This window comes from Pinus tabuliformis, chromosome 4_2 (assembly GCF_031772625.1).
Source record: "Pinus tabuliformis cultivar Carrire ecotype Pingquan chromosome 4_2, CPIR1, whole genome shotgun sequence".
Lineage (NCBI taxonomy): Eukaryota > Viridiplantae > Streptophyta > Pinopsida > Pinales > Pinaceae > Pinus > Pinus tabuliformis.
Window position 1 is genome coordinate 715,568,792 of NC_142304.1, and position 17,579 is coordinate 715,586,370.

The following is a 17,579-nucleotide window of genomic DNA, read 5'->3' on the forward strand; positions in this document are numbered from 1 at the left end:
GCTATGAAAAGGGCCATTGGTTCATATCCTCTTGCTTCTCCTGCTTTTTTGTCGAATCAATTAATTAACTACTAAGTCATTCAAGCAAATGGTTTGTTTACATATCCCTTATGGTTTCAGCCACAGGAATCAAAACGAACACATGCAAGTGTAACAAGGGTACTTTACCATGACCCTCACAGCATGATATCTCAACAATGCAACAATCAAGGGATTGCTACCATTCACCTCCTTTGTCTTTTGATAGTGCAAACAAAGTTGCTGCCAGTAAAACATCTTTACAAGAGAGCCTAATTATTACAAGAACAAGAACATTAGTTGTAACCCTTAAATGTGCATCTGAAAGTGACTATAGTGACTATATACATCAACTGTGTCTATGAAGCCATCTAGGAGATGAGGCACTCCTAGCGTGTGCTTCTGATTCGAGAGAAATACACCATGAAAACTAAAAAAGTCAAATCCTACAGAGGATAAAATATGTCAATCTGTACGGACAATGACATCCGAACTATCCAATAGAAAGCTGCTTTGTATGTAGAAATCTCGTAAACTGTATGTAACATCAGCAACGTCTTCTAGATATTTTTCATATGTCAGTCCTGTTAAGGATGGACAAAGTTCGAGCAACAAATTGTCTTTTAGAATGCACTTGTATTGAACATTTGCCTCTGTTTGGATAATGCAATTCAATTGTAAACTGCGTCGATATGTGGTTAACTTTCTGCATGTGAAACAATTAAGTTGATCCATGAAATTGTTCCAAATGTATCGACGGACAGAGAGCAATTGTTGCAGATTGTAACTAAAGGTTCTGCATGTATGTTTGCTATCGTCAACATTCCTTTAACCTGGTCCATGTTTCAGTACAGGTCTAGCGTTAGATATTGTAATAAAAATGCTAAGAGGATGTTAAATGAACGAGCATAATTTAGGAGAACAACAAATAAAGATTTATAATATATATTTTGTGCACTATGAAAGAACCTTTGTTATTGACGCAGGTAGTTTACTGAGGTATGAAAGTACTCTGTTCGAAGTGACGGTTGTAATGAAGGTGGATCTGCAAGTGCGTAATGATCCATGTTCTTTGCCTCAGACAAGATTTCGAAACAACATCATTGGTGCTTCTTGTTTCAAAATTTGTTGTTGTATGGATTTGAAAATTGCTTGAAATGTACTGAAAAGATGAACCTGCGTTGCAAAATGTACTAGTGTTAAATGTAATTGCTTTTAAGTAAATGTTAAAAAGTATAGATGATTTAAATGTTAAAAAGAATAAATGATTGAATTTTTATATACTGTAGCTTTGTCTTTTTGAGATGGGCCGTCCTTGATAGTTAGCACATATTGACGGCTATTTCTTTCGCACCTGTTACAAGACCGGCTATTGTGCCGGTTGCGAATGCAGTTGTCGTGATGGTGAGCTGGTTAATAGTCATCGTCGGTACAAATGTGTATTGCATACAGATGGGTGGGATTGTTTCCAGAATGCTCTTCTCATGTAGAACAAGTATGCACGTACAGTCTCCATGGTCATAAACTGTTTTGGGAGAGACCTTGAAATCTGTGATACAAATTGCCTGGCCGACTACAAGTTTGGCTTCAATAGTAGCAATCAGGTTATGTGGCACATTCAGTGTAATTGTCATATTCCCTTTGCTATCCACTAGGTCAGCACGTAACAATTGAATTCCGTGTACTTGATCGACCAGTGTTTTGTATATTACAAGAATCTGACCGTGAAAGATTGTTCCCATTTTTAGGCCTTTCAACTCATGTATTGCGATCGGTGTGCATAGTTGATGCTTAGCTCCTATTTCAGATTTATTTCCCTGTTTCTGCCTGTAGAAAAATATAAAAGAATCTGAATTAACATTATGTTTGTACTACAAAACTTGTAAGAATAGATTTGAAGGTTATTTAGTTACTTTTTATCAGTTTCTGAGACGTTGCAAGTCTCTGAGAGACAGCATGCCTCTGGAGCAGTTACTTCTTCGTGTTGTCTTTTCATATTAGTTATCTGTTTATCAGTCTCTGAGACGTTGCAAGTCTCTGAGAGAGAGAAAGCCTCTGGAGGAGTTACTTCTTCGTGCTGTCTTTTCATATTAGTTATCTGTACAACACGAGTACAAGCTATTAGGTCTACAAGCAAAATGTGTTCCATGTAATAATAAATCTGTGCATAACGTTATTCTATGTGTCGTTACATACCTAGATGAGTTCGTGCAGAGTGTTGCAAGGAAGCTACAAGAAATAGACTTTTAGTATGGCCATTGGAGATTGATATTGCTCGCATAACACAACATTTGTTTGAATATGAAGTTTAGCAAATTGTAGAGAAACTTGTGTATCAATGCTACTTTGATTTTGCTACACGCTAAAATTGGTTTGTACTAAGGGTCGTTAGAGCTGTAGTAGCGCATAGAATATGCTGTGATCAGACCAATAAGCCCATGTTACATTTATTTTACACTGTTTCATAGGCAAAGTTGTCCAGATATGGTCTATTACTGTTTTTCGGTCCGGAGATAGTTTGCTTGTTATTTCATGTAAGTTTTCCATTTCCATAAATTGTACAAAGAGTTTGCTACGAGCTGTTTCTTGTTGTATGTCAATGTTGAAATCACTAACAACTAAAAAAACAGAATCAGTATATGTAGTTTGCAATTTTGCTTCCTTAATTATTTGCGTTATCGTGGATACTTGTTCAAATGGTGCTACATAAATGTTCATTAAAAAAATTGGTCGTTGAAATTACATGTCAATTAGGGTAAGCTCTGTTTTGTTTTTGCAAAATGTCTTTGTTGCTCTAATAAGTATTTTTTTGTTTATGCAAGTAAGAATTCCATGTGTAGAATGTGCAGTGGCAAAATTGAATGATAAGAATTCTTTGACTATTGGTGGAGTGTACAAATGAGTTTCTTGAAAATAGAGAATCATATTGTCCATTAAGTCATTGTGATGAATCACGTCACTAAGATGTGCACGTAGACTACATGTGTTTAGGCTTGCAATTGATAAAACATCCTTGTTAACAGATTTCTTCTTTGCGAATTCTAGTTTCCATGCACCAATTGTTTCTAGCCGTGCCATCTCATTGATTATTTTGTTTTTGACATGGAAGTTTTGTTGTGTCAATTTGTTAATCAAGTATAGTGAGTCAATAGTTCTAACACGTGATAATGTAGTGTAGACTAGACCATGTTTTGTGACACCAGTTGGGTCAAATGCAAGTTGATCCAATGTCAACCCTTGTGTTCGGTGTATTGTTCGTGCACAGGCTAATTGGATTGGAAATTGTTTTCGAATTGTAATTTGTAATTTGTTACGAGACATTGCTAGCGATTTTGCAATTCGAAAGATTGGTGTCCAATTTGGAAATATATTTATGTCGTATAGTTGTTTGAATTTGCTTCTTTGTTGTTTCCCAATTTCTGGGTCTGAAAATTCTATCCAGACAATGTCAGGCCTGTTGTTATTAGATGAATAGGATTTGAAAATCCCTTCAGCACCATTAACCAATCCATCGTTTGTATTGTAATTTCCTGCATATAGTTCAACTAACATGTTCTGTTTAACTGTAATTGTTGATGGCAATGAGATTGCTTTATCAAAAGCAAAATAACTCGACCCAGGAAGCTCGTAGTTGTCAATTGCAACGAGCATTATTTGTTCCCCCTTTGTTAGGGAAAGCATTTTCGCATTGTGAATATGGACATCTTTGTTGCGATAGAAAATGTATGGGAAAACTGGGCTTGAAGGTGGGATCCTATAGCAGTTATTGTTTACATAAGCAATATCTTCATCTTTTTGCATGTTTAATCTCATCCTATTTAGTACATCAATGAACAATGGGTCTTTTTGGTGCATGGCTGTGTGCAGTTGATAACATTTTATTTTCTCTGGACAAAAGTCGTATGGAATTGTGTTTTTGTTGATTTTTGGGTTTTCAAAGATCAGAGAGTCTCTGATTGGGTTTGCCTGGTAAAGATCACCAGAGAATATCGTGTCAACATTACCAAAGTATGAAGTTGGTGTGTGTAAGATTTGTCGCAGGCGCTTATCAATTTGATATAGTTTTGTTGCACCAACGAGCGATGCCTCATCTATGAGGAGTACACACAATTGTTGGAAATGCTTTGATAATGTGTCCAATTTTTCATTGTTTAGTGAGGGGCAATCTGCTTTGTTAAAGGGCAAATAGAATGCAGAATGCAATGTCACACCACCAGCATTAAAGGCAGCTTTGCCCGTGTATGCAACGATTATTCCTATTAGTTGTGACGGGTTATAAGGCAATGCCACATTGTGTATGCGTACTAAGGATTGGAAGATTGCCTTGGTTGTGTGTGTCTTGCCTATTCCTGCACCTCCTGTTAATAACAGGTAGATCAGCTCATCTAGTCTGTACAATTTTCTTGTTATAACATCAGTAACTATGCTTGCTTGTTCTATGTTTAATTGTCGCATTAATTCATAGTACTCTACGTCTTCAAGTATATGTGGTTGTTTGACGATTTCATATGGCCTTGTAGATGGTAGAGCAAACTTATTGCTATCTTGCAAATGTTCCAAGTCATTTTGGAAGTCGTAGTTTTCATATTTGTCATCTATCGATTTGTTAAATGTTATAGTTTCTGTTTCAGTTGATTTCAAACTATCTATGTCAAATATTTCTTCAGTTTCTGTTTCTGTCAAACAATATAACCGTGAGTCATGGTGTACTATCATATAAGTAGTTTAGGAGCTATAGCTCAATTCTTTTCAGACAAGAGGAAACTTAAGGTCAGGTTGGAAAAGAAAATACTACCAATATTGAAAACCGTCTCAATTTCCATTTTAGAATATGTTTATTCCTACCCTACTACAGCTTTTCAGGGGTCTACCTCCATCCATCCTTGACCATTCGCCAAGAAGATAGGTGTTCTCGTGCCCGATATGCGACCTGACCATCCCCGAATATGCCTCCAGAGGACACAACTAGATGTGATACAATTATGAACAAATGTTTATTAAACGATACAATGACGTGTATGAATAAGTGAAAAAGGAAGTAAGAGAACACGGGTATGAAGCAAACAGTGACAGTTATTCTTGATCTTAATGGACCTGGAAGATCCTCTAGATGTATACAATAGTGATAAGTAGCATTCTCTTGAGAAGCAGTTTGTTAGTTAATCTAATCCTAAAGTTGTTCCCATCCCATCCAATTAACGAAAGAAGTAATCATTAATTAACTTATTTTCTTATATATGCTTGTAGATCTCTGTTGTAGTACCAATTGCTCAGAGTTCTAATTGTTATTCTAATGATGCCAGAGGCAATTAAGGTAAAGAATTATAGAAACCATAGCCAAACCTCATGGGCTCAGATAAGTCTTCAACAACATGGTTGCATGGACTCTGGAGTGCACACTTGGGCTACATGTATGGTCGGTGTATCAACCTTGTATTGTTTTGTTCTTAATTTATGCCAACACATATACTAAAAAAATTAAAAAAATTAATAAAAATTAAAATGAATAAATAATAAATTAATTAAATTTCAAATAAAAGGAAAAGACTTGTCAGGCAGAGATTGCATGCATTTTGCGTGTTTGAACCTTCATCCGCTAGTCACCACAGTTGAGTGCTCTATTAGTCACCAAACTTGAGTTAATGCCAAAAACATGCCAGAAATTTTTGATGCAGGTTGTGATATGATCATGCGTTTCATTAATATCATTGCAGACATGAGAAATGGCTGTTCAACTCTACGTACAATCTTGCACCGATGCGTCTTGGATATTCAACCAGTTGTTTGATGTCGTCAGAACTTCCCTATTGCCAGAAGATAAGGGGAGGGTAGGCATTTAGACCAGTATTAGATGCCTACATGATTCCCTAATGTTGGATGGACAACCGCTGGATCATGGGAACTACCATCTTGTATTGATTCACTATAACCAAACCCTGAAAAGAAGAGTGAAAGCCAAAGGAAAGAAGGGAAATGTACGAGCGAAGGACAACTGCATTATACACGTTGCAGAGATAATTTCATAACCTCTATTCAGAGGTTATTCACGTTCCATATGCAAATTCAGTTAATGGAGACCCTTCGTGCAGTTCCATATCCCTTTCCAATTGCAATAAGAATATACCTGGGTCTACTCATATAGGTCTCATAAACTTAAATATATATGCACGACATCTAGCTACCTACCAGACCGAGGAATCATGTACAAGCTAATATTATCAATACTATTATGGAAATAAGGAAGTAGTATACCCATTGATATGCCAATTCTTCCTATATTAGGCGTGTATTTGGTGAATGACCTAAGGGAATCATAGCGAACAGAGGAAAATAGGCAATTCGTGTGAGCTGTGATGTATTAAGCAAAGGAAACTCTGGAGATTCTCAGACTCAGCTACATGAAAACACTGCTGATTTAGATGCTCTGTTGAGTTCTGATGAAGAGGAAAGTAGCAATGGTCAGGAGAGTAGCACTGGTCACTCACGAGGTGAATATAGTGGAAATAAAAAGGCATGTACAAAAGTTAGGGATGATACTATTGCTGGGATATCAGCCAAGCAAACAGTTAGCAATCAACAGGAACATAAAGAAGAGGAAGCAGACTTTGGACCTGCTATTATTGAAGAATCAGTTGGCCAGTCTAGCATAAATGACAACTCTTCTTTGTTTGATGACTCCCTTCTGGTCACTCTGACCCAGGAAGTGGACATCCAAACCAAGAATTGCAAAAATGCCAAGGAGAATGAATGTAACAACAAGAATATCCGTGCATTGAGTGCTGTTAGCATGCTGACTGAGGGAAGTACAAAGAATAGTGCACTTAGATGCAGACATACGGATAGCTCATTTTACTACTATGGGATTTGAACTAGTTACATATCACTATTTATTACCTATGTCGTTTGAGCTACAAAGAGGAAAATAGACATGACCTATATATACAGGAAAAGGCAGATATAAGTAGCAGTCCGTGTAGACTAAGCTTCATGAGCAGAGTAAGCATAGTCATCACGTAATCACTACTACTTAGCTTGTCATAACATACGTAAATAGAGTGCATTCAATAGTCTTATCACATAGTCTGGACTAGTTACTCATATTAGAAACGGGCTATAGCTGTATCACTAATAAGAGGTTACTGTAAGCTCCTAGTCTATACGTGTGAAATCTCCTGTAATTCAGAGCTTATGGAGGAAATGCTAAAAATAGATGAAAAGTTGCTAAACTTGATTAACAAAATTGAAAACAACAGAAAGAAGATATCGGAAACGGAAACCAGGAGGTATACAGAAATCCAGCAACATCAAATGAAGATATGTGAACTTGTTGGTAAGGTCCAAGACATAGAAGCTGAGCCGAAACTTTGCAGATGCTAAAATATATCAAAACAATGTAATAACATAAACAATACCTGAAATAGACCAATGTAGTGGACTGCAAGCAAAATAAGAAGCGGAAGCAAGGTAACAATGAAATCATTTCTAACCTTATTATATAAGAACAAAAGTAACTTACACGTAGCGGGCGCTGCATGCATAATGTGGAATGGAATGAAATGTGTACACAATACACATACAAATGGCCTGGATTACCTTAACCCCCATCAAATCAGCTTAGGTGATGGCCCAACAGATGTTGGGGATAACTTTAGTACACATAGGAGGGGTTCGGACACGTAAATCTAGAGGAACTGAATGTCAGGTCTCCCACGTTTCTTTATGTATGTTATAACGCTTTAGCATTAATATAAAAATTAGAATACTAAGCTTCATTAACTTGCCATATAACCTATTGAACTTAGGATCTTACCAGCCATTCCGCGCATCTGTCTCTACCTGCTGGCTGGCTAGAGCTGCTCAGGAACCTCCTTAGCATCGTTGTTCTCTTTTCACTGATGTGATTGTGATTATCTCCAGGCTCTGTCAATATGTCTGAGATGCTCAGAAAACGCAGCCGAGATCTGGAGTGCCTGCCCGACTACACTGATGTCCGGGAGTGGAAACGCTTCCAGGTTGAAGAAATGGATCAGTTTCATCATCCTCTGCTGTTAGATAAAACCCTAGCAGCAGTAGAAGAAGAGTATGTTCCTAGCGAGGAGGCCGTAAATGAAGTCATGAGAAGGCTGGAGGAAGAAATTGGCGTGACTTCTTATCCGTCCTCAAACCTTGGGGATTATTCAATGGCCTACGACAAGTCTAGAGGCCATGAAGGCTGAGAAACCCTAGCTTCAGACTCGGGGATTGATCTGATTTATCTGCTGGAGGCTTCAGACGATGAGCTCGGAATTCCCCTGAGCCCCGTTCTGGACTTGAAGGATGAAGTCTGCCAATCCCCCAACGAAACATCCGAGTGTTTGTTCAACAACCCGGATCTTGAATCCTTTGGTGAAAATTGGCACTTTGAGGACAGTTGCAGAGGTCGAAGGATTTTCATGTACGAATTGCCCGAGAAATTCAACACAGATGTCTTCAAACTGTGCGAGTTTGGGCTTGCAAAATGGCTCAACATATGTCTGAGATGCTCAGAAAACGCAGCCGAGATCTGGAGTGCCTGCCCGACTACACTGATGTCCCGGAGTGGAAACGCTTCCAGGTTGAAGAAATGGATCAGTTTCATCATCCTCTGCTGTTAGATAAAACCCTAGCAACAATAGAAGAAGAGTACGTTCCTAGCGAGGAGGCCGTAAATGAAGTCATGAGAAGGCTGGAGGAAGAAATTGGCGTGACTTCTTATCCGTCCTCAAACCTTGGGGATGATTCAACGGCCTACGACAAGTCTAGAGGCCATGAAGGCCGAGAAACCCTAGCTTCAGACTCGGGGATTGATCTGATTTATCTGCTGGAGGCTTCAGACGATGAGCTCGGAATTCCCCTGAGCCCCATTCTGGTCTTGAAGGATGAAGTCTGCCAATCCCCCAACGAAACATCCAAGTGTTTTTTCAACAAGCCGGATCTTGAATCCTTTGGTGAAAATTGGCACTTTGAGGATAGTTGCAGAGGTCGAAGGATTTTCATGTACGAATTGCCCGAGAAATTCAACACAGATGTCTTCAAACTGTGCGAGTTTGGGCTTGCAAAATGGCTCAACATATGTCCGCGAGTGGCGAATTCCACGCCAGGATGAAGCAGTAATGTTGCTTAATGCCTGACCACTGATGCTGCTCCAGCAATGTGCATACCCTCTCTTCACGTCTTTTCTGCTTTTCCAGACGTGATGCTTCTCACAACGAGGGTTTTAACTCACCTCTGCGATGCTCTGCCTTTGTCTTGTTCAACCATTGTGCATCTCGGCGCAATCCCTGCTTTCTGTGCCCGCTGTACATGGATTTGGCTAAACAGTATTTGCAAGTGTTGGAAAAGATTTCTCATAGGCACGCATCTGCCTGTCTTCGTGGTGGTTATAGCATGGGCACAACTGCACAGCTGCAGCCCCTGCATGCAGAACACCTGCCTGCAAATACGCTCGAGTCAAAATTGTAAAGACTCAATTAAAATTCCAAACACTCCAAACTAATGCTAAGAAACGCTAACATTAATACCCGAATTCCTCCGACGGTCAGCAATAATATACATGCCTATTTCCCTTAGCCTAAGCTCCGGCCTCTCCCACCTCGGGAAGAGGCCAAATAATATGGCAGTCTAGAGCACCTTGGTCATCTTGGCAGGGAGGGCACGCAGCATTCTAAAACCTTGATCTAAACCTTGATATAACCAACGCATTCGGCGAAACAGTACTTTGAATTAATGCTAAATAAAAAAAAACTGATTCCTATAGTCCTTGGCCATTGCCAGATGGCAGGGACTAATAAGAAGAAATACCATTGTAATTTGTTACGGGGTTAACAAAAGGATGAAATATGTTGAACTTGAAAAGGTTGGAGGAAAATCAACCTACGGGTTGCCTCTTTTCGTAAAATTATGATAGCCGAGAAACTAAACTTTTGACCCATCTCACCCATACCGAATACGCAGATGACCCTTTCCTTCATTATGTTTATAAAATATTTCCCCATTATTCTCCTAAATGCAGGCTATTGATTCGATTGAGTCAAGAGCCCAATCATAGTTTTAAAGAATCCTAATTGAGATCTCCATGTTTTCAAATTAAGGACGATCAAACCTGAACCATTTTGTTGTGCAAAACTGATCCATGTTTTCAAATTAAAGGTGATCAAACCTGCAATGTTTTGCTCTGAAAAAACTGATCCGGACAAGGAGGTTAAATTAGGAGATTTGGGTGAAAGAGAAGATGAAAAATTGGGCTCGGAGACGGGATGGGTTACCGAAGGCCACATAGGTTCCCATACCTGGAAAGGATCGCTGGAGGATGGAAAAGACACGTCTGTCAAATGATCACAAAAGTGAAAAATACATTGGTCGGATTTCCAAAACGTTGTACTATAGACTACTTATATATATATTCAAAGAAAAGTATTCAATAAATAAAATAGGGTCAATAATAAAACACAAGGTTGACGTCCATTAAACAAATAACAAAAATACTAAAAGAGTTAAGAACGAATATGATGATATAATACTTAAGAAGACACGAAAGATCAAGAATATAAATTTTAATGAAGAATAAACCAACAACAAATACTATCACCAATACTTACATAGATAAATAAACAAACAAAATAAATCCCAAAAAGAAACCTAAAAAACTAGGAGGACAAGACAGGGACCCAACTTCTACTAATAAGCCAACCATCATCTCTATTCAAATTATTGGGTCTTTTTTTTTTTTAGGGCCTCCCTCAATTTACGAAGATGGAAATTACTAACCCTAGCAATGACTTGGGCCTCCTCAATGCAGATGTGATACTTAGATTTATCTGTATGCTCTGCCAAAGCAGAGGAGCAGGTCTTGCCATGCTTTATGTCAGCGACATGCTCACGAATCCTTTGATTGATTGAGCGAACAATCTCATCAATGTAGGGAGTCCCACAAGAGCATGGGATAATGTAAACACCTTTCATATTCTTGGGGTCCAATGAGTCTTTTACAGATCTAAGGGAGCTCCGGATGGTATTTAAAGGCCTAAAGGTTGAAGCCACCTTATGCTTCCTTAGTATCTTCGCAATCTTGTCAGTGGTCCCTTGGGTAAAAGGAAGATGAACACCAAAAAATTGATCCTTGGTATATTTCTTAGCATTAGTATCTTTTTCAACTTTGAGGAAAGCCTTAGTACATTGGTGTCTACTATACCCATTATTAAAGAAAACACTTAGGAGATGTGATTTCTCTTCATTGAGATGGTTGTCATTAGAAACTCTTAAAGCTCTAGTCGCTAAGGTGTTGAGAACAACAAGATTTTGAGCTGGGAAATTATGAGAATTAGCATGAAGATATTATTTCGTATGAGTATTCTTACGAAATACCTGATGAGAAAAATAGACATCATTATTCCTTGAGAGGAAGATGTCAAGGAAGGGAAGACTACCATTACTTTCAAATTCCATGGTGAACTTTATGGAACTAGATTGATTGTTAAGATGGAGGAAAAATAGTTCCAAATCTTCCTTACCATGGGACCAAATGACATGAGTGTCATCCACAAACCTCTTCCACATCTTAGGCAAGAGACAAGAAGGAAATACAACCTTAGATTAAAAAAATACCATAATTTTTATGTTAAAAGTAAATTGAATGTTTTTATTTGAGTTTTTCAACCTGTCAACAACAAATTTAAAACTAGTTTTTCATTTTTCCTATTGACAACAACTTTCCAATAGAAAAATTTCAAAATAATTACAATATGCTTTTTTACCTTAATTGCAGGAATTTTTTTTTCCTTTTTCCTCTGCCATAACTCATATTTGACATGAACATTGGATTTCCAAGTTGAGTTGGACCTGCCTCCCAAACAAACAATAATGAAACCTTATCATTATTTTCTTAACTCATTTGAAATAACCTTTCATCTAATTCTATACATCAATACACATATATCATAATAATGAAATCGTTGTATCTTGACAGCCAACGAGCAAGATAACACATGAACAAGGCCGTTAGGAAGGTATCTAAGCGTTAATTAAAATTGCAGAAAATTGATATTCTTTTTTTCCTCAAAGAATTATGTAATATTATCATAGAGCGCATCATTCATCAATTGGAAGTGTAAAGAGATTGAACAAGGATGAAGGCCACGTAAACTGAAGTCGGTTGAACAACTATGCATGTATATTCTTTACTCTTTAGCCATTTTGATAACGTGTGTTGTATTGATACAAGTAGATGAAGCAAAAATGTCCAGATACAATCATATCTATGAGGAAATCACTCTAAAATCCAAAGACATAGAGTTCATAAAAATGTCCAGCGATATTCGTAAGCAAAAGCTAAGCCGGACCCTCAGCCAGAACCCAGATATTGTTGATTATGAAAGCCATGAAAAAATAGTGGAAGAAATTTTGTATCAAATTTCAATACCCTCATCTCTGAACCAGTTAGAATCATTGCATCTAGCCTCACATATGATCAAAATTTATTGTAACATCTCAATGGGCCACAAGATTTGTAGCTTGAATTGAGAATTTTGGTAAAAATGGAGGAATGACTCTCGCGTTGGGACCTCGACCCATAGATTTATGAGGATCTTGAACTGAAATGGAGCAAGACGACCAGAGAAATGAGAATCAAACCAAAAAGGAGCAACTCAAGAATGCATCCATTAAAACTTGAATGGAAACGATTCATTAGTTGGGAATTGAAAATGCAACGGTGGAAGTGGAAATGGAAGGAGGTGGTGAGGGACGTGTGTAGTGGCAGGTGATGCATGCATGAGATAAATAGAAATGTCAACAAAAGAAAGAATGAAACCACAACCATAGATCTTCTTCTTAGACAAATAATATTCTGTTGAAATCATATATATATATATATATATATCTACTCTTAAACGAAGCATATTCCATTGAATATAACTAGCAGTTGCACCAAATGTTTCAAAAGAAACGTCGTAAGGCATAAATTGAGGAACAATCACTACATGGGAATGGGAAAATCTAAATGAGATGCAAATATATAGCAGAAATGAAATTCTAACGCTGTATAAACAAAAGTTGATTTAGGGTGCCTCACACTATTTTTATTAATTATTGAATTAATATTGCATATAAATCTCATAAAGTTCAATCAACTTATAATTTAAGGCTCTGATCTAAATTTGACTTTGGGTCATTAACAGGGTGATGATGTGTCTCAACTACTTAACCACTAAACCGTAGGCCAACAAAGAAAAGACTGCAAAATGTTACAGGCATTACCATAGTAAATCCAATGACTCTACACACAAGAATTTTTGGGGGAGAGTGTTATTGGAATTAATAAATGGCATAACAGGAGCAGAACCCTTGTCTTGCTTCCAATGCTCATTTACAAAAGAAATCTCATTCTGAATGATATATCTTAGGTTTGAATCAAAAGGCAGAGCTGAAGCCTCTGATAAAAAAGAGCGACATTTTTCCTTCACTTCATTAAAGCGACTGTAAGTGGGAGTGGGAATATAATTTTTGTTAGTTTTGAAGGTAGATGGAGCATCAAATTTCAGTAATTTGTAAGGGGATGAACTGGCCTCATTGTAGTTGTTGTGGTCTAAAGTGGTTGTTAGCTATTTTTGTGGTTGATATGAGTAGTTTTGTGAGTGTGGCCTCAATGCAGAGTGTTCTTTGTCTTCAGTGCTTCTATTGCATTGTCTACAAACTCATTCTGATGAAAATTGGGCTGGCTAGGAATTTAATGCAGGACCTGCTCTACTAATGAGCTACCTGCCCTTTTGATGATGGGCATCTTTACCAGTTTGATATCAAGGTGTCAATTGGTACCTCCAGCATTCCATTGGGTTAATGCCAAATGGTGTAGTAGCACATAGGTAACTTTTGCAGTGACGTTTCGGGGGAGTAGTTTAAGTTCTGCTAATATTCACCTTCTTCTGCTAGCTAAAAACGTGTTTTAGGTATGGTTACTCAAGGTTTAAGTTATGATAACGAGAAAGATCAAGGCCTAGGTTTTGGGCCGAGTTCTTTGTATGTTTAATCTGCTACATGTGCCTCTGGTTAGAGTTCCTTCTTGAATACTTACTTGAGTTGGTGGAACTCGGAGTTCATAACACTTTCTAGCTTATTTCAAAATTCATTGCATATTTTCATGCAACATTGCCTCAAAGTTTCCATGTCGGCACTGGTTGCCTTTTCTCCAGACCAATCTCGGTTCAATTATGCAAGTACTCTTCTTAATAGCATACGCTGTGTTGGGTGCCAAATTATACATTTCTGTTATTGAAATTCAACTCGAGAATATGGTAATATGTCATATGGTCATATGTTTATTGTGTTTTCTATTTTCCAGTTTTGGTCTACCAATACGCGAGCTTTTTTTTCTTATCTTCACAAGATAAGATAATGCATGCTATGTACGTTTAGGAACATTTGAAATCTTCTAAGAATTGATGGAAACAATAGATGTTACTATGGAAAAATCAAATGAGTCCAAATTAATATCACATGGATCTTTTGATGAACTAGTAGTTGTACCTAAGCTAACCTTAACTGACAACACCTACAAGTCATTACCAACTCCCGTGTTTTATGATGCTAAAAAATAACTTATAGCCTTATCTGTTACAAAAATGGTTCTCCATCAACAAAAGGAGCATTCTACATCTGCAAGTGAATGGATTTATTTGGATTTCCATCACCCACATGGAGGGGACTGCAGCAATCATAGTTGTTTTTCTCTTCAGAAAAATATACAAGATGAAGACAACTACAAATTGATTAAATTTACAGATCCTTCTTTGAAAGTGACTTCAACTTTTTTGAATATAATGGAGTATTTTGATAAGCACCAGGATAATCAACCTAAAACTAATGGTCCAAAGCTCTCCGAAAGTGTTGGTATATCAGATATTCCAAGGTTCAAGTCTGAGACTGTTCTGGGTGGGGTACCTGACAACATTGACATGAAAGCACAGGATAATCTGCAAAATGCACTTCAGTCAAGAACTAAGAAAGTCTCTTTATTGTTCAACTCTATGTTTGTATCCAGTGATCTGTCATTTTACTTGAATGTGAAAAGAAGTTTTGTAAGATGTGGAGATCCTTCAGCAAAAGAAACAAGTAGCATACAAAATTATTTGTATACCGATCTCAATGAATTCTCAAATACTATTTCATTCGATTTTTATTGTCAAAATAACATGATACAACTTCATCATATTGAGATGTCCAAATCTGTCATAGACATTATTGATTGCATTCGAACAGATTCTGAAATGGTTTATGAGTTAGATAATGAGCTAAAAAGAATAGTACATACATTTCCAAACTTGAAAAAGCTTTGTATTCCACATGTTAATTAGGTAGATCTTATGATTTTGATCAAGGACAGGGTTTTCCAAATAGGTTCCTTGAAATATGATACAACTTTGAGAGGACTAGGAACTATGCATATATTATAGAAGACAACTTTTGATGTTTGTTTCTAAGTGTTCAGGTAGCATATCTATATTTTGATAGAGTTGGTTCAAAGCATAGAGTTTTTGGAAGATTCTATAAAACTACCCTATTCTTTGCTTAAATATGCCTTTCTTGACCATCAATAAGCACTTTGGATGTAACAGCACCAAAATAGAGAACTTTTGGAGGAGAGTCTACCATGGACTTCATTTCCATTTTCTTATACATTTGGTTAGATGTACCTAATTTGTTTAATGCATATATAATTTTTTCTGAGTTCCAATATGATGCTCACTAAAAACAAACAGATAAATCTGATGCAACCTTGCACTAATAAGTAAACCGTGTAACGTTTCAATTTAAAACAACAGCATTGGTCCACAGTAAAAAGCCTTCAAGAGCCATCCATTTCCTCCAACTGGCTACCTCGAACATCTTATCAAGTGATATGATACAACCTTGGCTTTTACACCAGCAGGTATAGCGATGTAATCATTCAGTTAAAACAGCAGAACTTGTGCACAGTAAGACAGTAATGAAGGGTTATCTACTTTCTCGAATTGGCTACACCATTTTTTTAGCTGTTGAAAATGCATCATATACCACATTAAAAATCAAAGAGATCTGGTGATTGACAAAATATTTTGTAAAAAAAATACTTGTTTAGATTATAACAAGCAGATCATTATTTACACAATGGATCACAAAAAGTCCATTTGTAAGGGAATAATAATCCGTTAACTTGATCAAACAAGGGAAAGGGTACAGGGTCGTAGAAAATGTGGATTCAAGCTGCTGCTGTAATGTTTTTGAGTAACCCACTTATTTTGATGATGTTTTTTGGTTTTGTCCAGATATTTTTCCATGAACACGATAAAAAGTTGCTATAGTATTTTTTTTAAACATTTGTTAAATAAAATGCTATAGTACTCCATGCACCTACCATGCACCTCAGTTTTTTAAAACTAACTTGTACTTGGATGTAACAGGCTGTAAATCAGAATTGGAAGACAAAAGGATAGTGTGTGAAAACCATGAAATATAGAAAACAAAAATAGACTTTCCTATAAGCCTCGTACCATGCCACAGAATGGGCCTTATTGCAAATGGCCAAAGCCTCTAAGTCTGTGTTTCAACGCATTGGACATTGGGATTTTTCTCTCCCCTTGCACGCAATTATGATATATAAGGGGGCTTCTATCTTTATTGTGATTAACATGTTGACTCTGTTCCATCTGCATCTATGTTCCAGATTTATTTGCTTTTTAATCAGGCCATCAATAGGGGCTTATAAATTTTCATGCATTGTTGCCAGCAGGATAGTTGCTATTGCAGTATAGTTCTCATGCTAGATGGCCAACTTTCTTCTTTATCTATCTATATCTAGTTATCAAAAACACGGATTTCGAGTGCCTACTTTAATGAAGTCTCCACCAGTGGATGAGTCACACTGTCTGTACAACATTCGTGAAGGAAATCGAATGCGAAATGGAAAGAGGACCTTAAGTAGTGCAAGAGAAATGCAATGGTATTTTGTATTCATAAGCCTGTTCAGACAATGAATAATGTAGTGTGGGGAATGTGATTCCAACCTTCCCGATCATCTTTTGTATAGAATACCTAATTATTGTGAATTGCAAGTGTTTTCCAGACAGGAATAGCTTGTAAAAAATAAAATTCCATCACACAGTCAAGGAAACTCATATGGTAGTGGTCCACAGTACCTTCACAAAGGCCCTGGTACTTCAGGAATTCAGAGGATGCATCTGGGTTTTCATGTGATCATGTTCTAGCGAAATGTTACAATTTGTTTTAAAAATTTAAACCAAAACAAAAATCTTGCATTGCATTCAAAAGTACAACTCACTTGGCCAAGGGAAGCAATTAGAAAGTTTAAGGAGGTCAGCTTCCAGTATGTAAAGAGATAAGGAAATATGGTATCAGAACTACTGGCTAATATTGCAATAGAGGAGGAATAGAAGGATCAAACCTAAACACAAATTCACTGAACTTAGCTGAAGGGGAGTGGACGTCAAGCTTCAAAAATTGGTCCAATCAAATTGCAATGATCTTTAGGAAGTATTTTATCTAAAGTTCAT

At 37.1% G+C, this 17,579-nt stretch overlaps 1 protein-coding gene and 1 pseudogene across 1 annotated transcript; both read left to right on the forward strand.

Moving 5' to 3' along the window:
• Nucleotides 1-7,933: 7,933 nt before the first annotated feature.
• On the forward strand, nt 7,934-8,429 carry LOC149171525 (uncharacterized; annotated as a pseudogene).
• A 34-nt stretch (nt 8,430-8,463) lies between these two features.
• On the forward strand, nt 8,464-9,142 carry LOC149171526 (uncharacterized). The gene has a single exon (XM_089426013.1). The coding sequence runs from the start codon at nt 8,516-8,518 to the stop codon at nt 9,140-9,142; it is 627 nt and encodes a 208-aa protein (XP_089282139.1). The 5' UTR covers nt 8,464-8,515.
• Nucleotides 9,143-17,579: the final 8,437 nt, after the last annotated feature.